The sequence below is a fragment of the Corylus avellana genome, chromosome 8, assembly GCF_965113065.1.
Source record: "Corylus avellana chromosome 8, dhCorAvel1.hap1.2, whole genome shotgun sequence".
Classification (NCBI taxonomy): domain Eukaryota; kingdom Viridiplantae; phylum Streptophyta; class Magnoliopsida; order Fagales; family Betulaceae; genus Corylus; species Corylus avellana.
Genome location: NC_142497.1, coordinates 22,404,154 through 22,411,758, shown reverse-complemented (window position 1 = coordinate 22,411,758; position 7,605 = coordinate 22,404,154). Strand labels below are relative to the sequence as shown.

The window sequence follows — 7,605 nt, the reverse complement described above, 5'->3', positions numbered from 1 at the left end:
CCGAAGCTGTCAATCATAAATAAAGTATTAATGACACAAAACTCGCAGTGTGCTTGTTAATGGCGATGAAGTCCCAGCCGGGTCTCAATGAAGTCTTGACCAGGTTTGGTAAGTTTCGTCTAGGTCCCTACGAGTCTCAACTGGGTACCGATCGTGTTCCAACCCAGTCCCAACGAAGTCTCAACAGTTGCCCGATTAGGTCTGGATGAGTTCTAACAATGTCTTGACCGGGTTCAAGTGGTGTCTAGGTGAAGTCTGGGAGGTGGCGCGGCCGGGTCTCTACCGTGTTTTGGCGAGGTTGTTAGCAAAATCATTCACTAGGGGTGTTGGTATTTGACCCCACACCCCACACTCGTTACAATTCCACTCTATATCACAAAACCCATCTTCTTTTAACATTTTCCTATATATAGCAATGCACACTCTCCCACTCTTTTGCCTACTTCATTGCTCTCTCTCTCTCATTGCTCTCTATATCACAAAACCCATCTTCTTTTAACATTTTCCTATATATAGCAATGCACTCTCTCTCTCTCTCTCGTATTTTCAATTCAACAGGGATGGGAAGGCCAAAATCCATGAGTGCGCCATATGTAGGTTGGAGTTTATGTTCGGTCAGGTGCTCGGTGCCCACATGAGGCGGCATATGGCGACTTCAACAAGCGCTGCAGCAGACTCCATCCAACATGTTGAGATCAAACAAGAGATATTTTGTCTTTGGATCTTAATCTTTCGGCGTTAGAAGACGATTCTAAATTTCTAAAGTTCCACTTTAGATCCGCCGACCAACAAAGCCTTGTCTTCTCCACCCTCGCCTTGGTGGATTGCCACTACGAGCTGGAAGAGGAGGAAAAGAATATTGTTGATTTTTGATGAATGTAAATCATTAATTACCATTATTATAATATACTATTATTCATAATTATAATTATTTTTTGTGTTATTTGTGACACATATTGATGAATGAGAATTTAAACTAATGACCTCCGCTTCATGAGGCATGGTTCTAGACGATTGAGTTATTCCTTAAGTACAAGATCAATATTGTGAAGGGTCTTTATCATTTAAAACCAACCAATATGCATTTAAAAAAAAAAAAAACCAATATTCTCAATATCAATATGCTACGAAGACCTGACATTTAATAGAACAAAATAATATATGTTCTTTGTTTTTTTACTTTTTTTTTTTTTTTTTGGCTTTTAAGTCAATAAGATCAATTTGTAGGCCTAGCAAGCTTTAAAATGGTGAACACGAGACTCTTAAGGTCGAATTACCTCAAATTTTTATATTTATCTTTTTCTTCGCTTCAATTCTTTTACATGTTAGAATTTAATTCTAACACGGTATTAGAGCCACTTTCTTTTGCAATTGTTAAGTGTGATTAGAGATCGCTACCACACTGTTTTTCAAAAAAATTCGGGTGCTTTTAGCTCTTGTTGTGGAATTAAAACAATACCTATGGTTTCACAAGCCCTAATCTACTCTACGCTGGCCAAGCAAAGCAATCCTAAACCTACAAGCGACATAAAAGATTTCTTTGCCATCCATGCACTTTCAAGCGCTACCCACCATCACTTGCACCGTCACCGGCGACCATTATTGGTGTTTTAATTTTTAACCCACATAAATAGGCGTGGAAGGTTGCTAATCTTCCAACCGAGGGAAGTAAATTTCTCACCATACGCCTCCGCACATGCCTTCAAGTGCCACTTTAAACTTTGAAGTACAATTCTTCATCCCATGCACTTCACACACCATGGCAGATTTTGGCGAGCCCTTTGCGCCCCGCGCACGTTTTGCACGTGCCACACGTGCTACATTCACATTCATTGGATTATCAAGTTTTCCAATCTTATCACCGGCTCAAGTTAGCCCATTTTGGCTCACAGTCGGATAATCGGCCCAAATAGTTGCTCATTGTGGCCCAAATTATCAGCCTAGTTTCAGCTACCCAATGCTGAGCCAAAGTTTGTGTCCCATTGCCAACCGAACAGCCCATATTGTGGAGGGTCAACACATCGAGTTTAACGAGTCAACTCATCAAGTCACTTGGTTACAAAAAAATGGGAAGTCAACTCACTAAACCCACTCGGCACGAATTGACTCAATCAAAGAAAAATATATATATATCGACATACCGAAAGAAAAAAGGGAAAATGTCCATCCAGAGCTAGGGCACCAAAAGGTAGTTGACTAGTTGTCCTTAGTTAGCATACACATTCAACCTCACTCGAGCAATAACTTCTGGGTGAAGCCTCAACTCTGCAATATATTCTCCTGTTTCCCGGATTTCTGGAAGAGAAACAATTCGCTTGTCCACATCCCTATACATGCATTAATAATAGCAATTAAGAAACCACAAGCATCAAATTAATATAGCCTCCAAAAACTTCTTATTCTCTATTTTTTGAACTGTATACTTTTATAATCATACCCTTATACTTGAACCGAAAATCCTAGCAGAGGGTTAAAAAAATAATAATAATAATGAAAGACGGATTGTGATTGATATTTTTAAAAGTTTAAGGGTATGATTGCAAAAGTGATGAAAGATTAGGGGTGATAAATGAAATTTTCCCTAATAAATAAAAGCTATGTAGCTAGAGACCATGAAGAGAGATTTAGAAATTGAGACTCAATGGATGAAATAACATAGAAAATTATGAATGAATTCAAGAAGAAAAAAAAAAACCATCCATAAATATGAGAGGATTTCAATCTGAAGTAGGATAACAAATAATACAGTATCCTGGAATCATAATAATTTCAGAAATTTTCAAATATATTAGAAATTATGGATTTGTAGATAAATATAGAAATCGTTGAAACTTGGATTAGGGAAAAGCTCACAAATATAGTTGGAATCAATGAAAAAATAAATAAAATTAATGGCAATATAGGTGATACCTCTGAAGTTGTGCCTTAATTATGTCAACAAGATCTTGAGCAGTAACACTGTAATTGGAATTTTGCATCAGTTAATATCCAAACAATAGATTATATAACTGCTTAATAGTGCACTAGTTCCACTCACCTTCCAAAAATTTGTTTCCCCTTCCCACCTTTGCGCCTCACCTTAAAAGCCCCAACCGTTTCAAAACTTAGGGCGAGTTGCTGTGCCTCGTCTTTTGCCTAAAGAAAGAAATGATATAAGGAACATAAAAAGAGGGATGGGGGACACCGGTAGAGGTTTTTACTAGCAAAAGAAAGAATATAAATGTAATCAAAGATATAGTGCATTTGGGCACTGAATTGAAATAATCAGCTCTTATTTGTCATTTGGAGGCCTTTTTTTATTTTTATAATTAATGACAGGGAACCTCCAAGGCGGGGTCATTTCATATACCTACCACTATCGAGTCTAAGAGTACAAGCACAGTCTAAGAATGGATCTTTTAATAGGAAAGTGGGGTTAGACAATGTCATCAGTCTTACCCAATGATGGCAACAGAAAACAGGATTCTGAAATCGTTACAACTCATGTCAAATCTATGCAGTAACCTTAGGTGCACTGTCTAAAGACAAGAAATGTTTTAACTACAAACCACATGTAGCCTTAGGTCATAATGTATATACGAAATTAACATAAAATAAATTCAACGAGATTTGGAGAAAATAATGATGTAAACATGGAAATATTTATAAAGGTATAATCTGAACTAATTTCAATTCTGGGGAAGTAGAGGGATAAATAAATGTAAAAAACCTAGGGTTTCACGAATTCATTTTTGTATTTGGGAATTTGATTGTAATGGAAATGAGGCAATTTTGTAGAATTAAATGGAATGATGGAATAGAATTCGATGTTGTGGATTGTACTGGAAAGGAATTGATGAATTGTAATGAACAGTATGGTTGAAATAAAAAAAAGTATGCCAAAATCGATGGGTTGTTTCGAGGACCTTAGCCTAGCCTAATAACAAAACTCACACCTACTGAACACACCACTACCATTAGACCTATTACAATAAATGGCTTATTTCATTACCCGTGTTTTCTCAGCCTCAATTCTCTCCTCTTCCATTCGCATTTCCCTGGAAAAAGAATGAAGAAAATTTATATCAAAGTGATGAGATAGGTTACTTTTTCTAACAATAATATGATACTAAATTCTATGATCTGCAGCTTCAATCAACTATTTGCCTGCTAATAATTGAAAAATGCTATGCAAGATCAAGATCATGAAGTTTATATCTAGAGCTTATGTATACATAACTTTTTAAAATAAATTATAAAAAATTTTGCTATCAATAGCTCTTTGCGAATAATTTGTTGATGTTACAGAATCTGTGTCATTGCCAACATAGCAGATACGAATTATGGGTGACAATCAGAATGTAGATATTTTAAACATGTGATCAATTAGAATGTGTTCTTATGCTGCTCCCCGCTGCCTCCTTCGAAGCTTGAGAAGAATGTTAAAAAATAAAAAATAAAAATACTCCCAACTTTTCAGCTTTTTGAAATCTTTGGAGAATCTGCCTTGCTCAGATGTGAGAGTACCTGTGTATATTGACGGTTCAAATTTTGTCAACGCAAAACCACTTACCGCTACAAGTTTCTAAATTCCCACGTGAATTAGAGTTTTGGGTGGACATCATGATAAGCCATATTTGAGAAAATGCCAAGACCACCATTACCACCTTAGACTATGAAGATATCATCCATTACAGACATTATACCCTCCTTCATCACCAACACCAACAAATGATGGAGCAATTGCTAGGAAACTACAGCATGTGATTGTCTACTCATGGGGGTGGTCCGGTAAAAATTGGTATTGATAAGTTTTAGGTTGAGGGTGATGGAATGTGAGAATGGCAGAGGTGGTTAAGGCTGACGAGGGTAGGATTGCTAATGATGGCTTTGGCAGGTTGTCATAGAAAGGGTGGAGGTAATGAAAATTGTGATGGAGATGACATCAACAGTGCTCTCCTAAGGAGATGGAGAATATAAGCATTGGTCAACACAAGATGATGAGTCACAGTAGCACATGGTGGAATAAAGATGGACCCCAAGTGAGGAAATATAGAAACTAAATTCAACTTACACCAAGTGATTGCTACTTTAGGTGGGAACCAACACCTCAGTACAAGAATAATAGATTTCTTTTTCTACTCTATCACACACAATGCTTCCTTCCCTCTCTAAACATAGATCTCTAACTCGCTACCACACTCCCTAGGACACAAATCACACTCTAGACAGTTCATGCATCACACAACACACACATATAGAACACATTAGATACACTACACTACACACGTTGAACACCAAAGTACCCACATTTCCATAACTGTATTACACTATCCCACGACCTCTATTAAACTAAATCTAGTACCCACTCATTCAGGGATCACCTCCTCTAACACCCCAAATTTACTTAAAACACTCCCAAATAGGTGCTCTATTCTGGCATGTTTTGCAGGATGCAAAAAGCACTCCCACTTCCAACATTTTCCAATTTTTCCAGGCCTAGCACTTGCTCCCTCGAGATGAATATTGTCCTTCAGGTTTAGATTAGGAAAATGGTTAGAGAGCCGATCCAACAAATCAAAGTCTTTAGAGATTATATTCATTTTCCACAAAATGAGCACTATGAATGAAGAGCAGCTACTACAAAGGTGTTTGCCCATCCGTTCTTGACCCAATCTTTCCTCACGAAGCAGAGGAGGAAAAGAGAACTTACCCGAACCATAGCCCAAAGCTAAAGGAGCTACCGAGGCAAAAACCGGATCCAACTCAATATTAGAAAACCCTACCTGCTGCTTAACCCATTGAATGACAGAAATGCCCTTCGTCATCTTCGTGGAGACAGCCGCCAGCGCATATAGAAGGAGATCTCTTCTTCTTCGGCAGAACCCGATGAGCCTTAGAATCTGGCTTCTCCAACTCAGAATCAGAACAGTCCACCGCTGAGTGCGGCTCATTTCCTCCATACCCCGTCTCACGAGAAGCCGACACCAGAAGCAAATCAATAAGTCCAAAATCCATGCCTAGTTTTACTTATTCTATCTAACATACACATTCCCTAATAGTTTGCAGGTACTCTAGTTAAGGACTGTTAGCATATGGTATGGTATAGTTTCTGTTTGACAAATTTTCCAATTTACTCAACTTAGGCTCCTAAACATGTTGCATTGTTTCATCAAATAATCAGTGTTCCTACTGAATTGGAGATGTGAGAGACAACCAAACTAACACAATCTAGAGATAATATGGTTTCAGTTATACGTTACTTGAGCAGAGCTGGAGTGACAATTTGGGCCTTGCCCATGGGCAGCAGATAATTTCTGTAATACCCGGCCTTCACGTCAAGCAGCTGCCCCATCTTTCCCAGGTCTGCCACATCCTCCTTCAAAATTATCTGAATCCCTCCAACAACAACAATAACCCCATTATATAATTTTTTTTCTTTTCTTTTTGCCAGGCAGTTTGGTTGCTGAGAAGATGTGGGAAAGGAGAAGCCCAATTGTGAATAATGTAGCTTAACTGAAGTGGGAAAAGTTTATTTTAGTTTTCTTTCTTTCTTTCTTCAATTTCTCGGCAACCAAACAAAGGCAAGCACACAAAGACCCAATTAATTATGAGAATAGTAACAGAAACCCAGTTCGTTTTTATGCAATGAAATCTATATTTCTACCTTTCGGGTCTTCGTGGCTTTCTTCTGAGCAAAAACCACCAAGGCTGTTCTTCTATCCGATAGTTTAGTTGCTTCACTCAAGTTTCCGCCCAAGCTATTTAGCCAGGAAGAACTCCATGATACAGTCGAAGCTGTGGATGCCATTGCCAAGGCGCTCTTCTCTCTCTGTCTCTAATTCGTTTATGTGATCTTATCCGTTTAAGGTGGGTGTGCCTTGTTTTGAGTAGTTTTGGAGGGATCAGATCCCCTCCCATTATGGGGAGGATCGGAGATTCTCCAAATTTTAATCTTAGCCATCCATTTTTATCCGACGGCCCATACAATGCCACGTGTCTAACTTAAATTAAATAATAAAATATTAATTAATTTTTAAAAATTAAAAAAATAATAATAATAAAATAAAATAAACTTAGGAACTGGAATCGGCCGATAACCCAGACTCAGTTCTCGGTTCCGGTTTCCTAAAACCAAGAACCAAGGTACCCTGATTTTGGTTCCCTGTTTTGGCCAAAAATTGGGAACCAGGTTGACACTCTTAACTCTCGAGCGTGTGGATGTATTGTTCAAGATTTGTGAGGTTAGGTAACCCTTATAAATACTTTCTCACATTTATTTATAAAATTATTAGTAATTTAAACAACAAAAATTATTAAAGATTTCCATTCGATGATAGGTGGGAATGTGATGTCTTTCACATGGATTGTATGTATTACTTTCTAGTGGATATGATATGATCTCATGATCACATATTACTTATACCGATGAAAAGTAAAAAAGAGTCATTTGATAATAGTCCAAACGGAAGTGATTTCAGAAAATTTGAAATAATAAAGAACGGTTTTAACAAAAAACAAAAAATGGAACCTTAAAGGACCACTAAAACATTTTTTTCCCAGATAAAAATTGTGAAATTTTAACGGAATTTTTGATTTAGAGTCTAGCCAAAGTAATAGCATCAA

General features: G+C 37.5%; 1 protein-coding gene across 1 annotated transcript; it reads right to left on the bottom strand.

Annotated features, from left to right (window-relative positions):
- Positions 1-2,060: 2,060 nt before the first annotated feature.
- Positions 2,061-6,843, bottom strand: RPL9 (ribosomal protein L9). Its single transcript, XM_059572969.2, has 6 exons — positions 6,647-6,843; positions 6,243-6,370; positions 3,992-4,037; positions 3,038-3,135; positions 2,911-2,958; positions 2,061-2,327 (listed from the first exon to the last, which is right to left on the bottom strand). The coding sequence occupies exons 1-6, from the start codon at positions 6,788-6,790 to the stop codon at positions 2,207-2,209; spliced, it is 585 nt and encodes a 194-aa protein (XP_059428952.1). The 5' UTR covers positions 6,791-6,843; the 3' UTR covers positions 2,061-2,206.
- Positions 6,844-7,605: the final 762 nt, after the last annotated feature.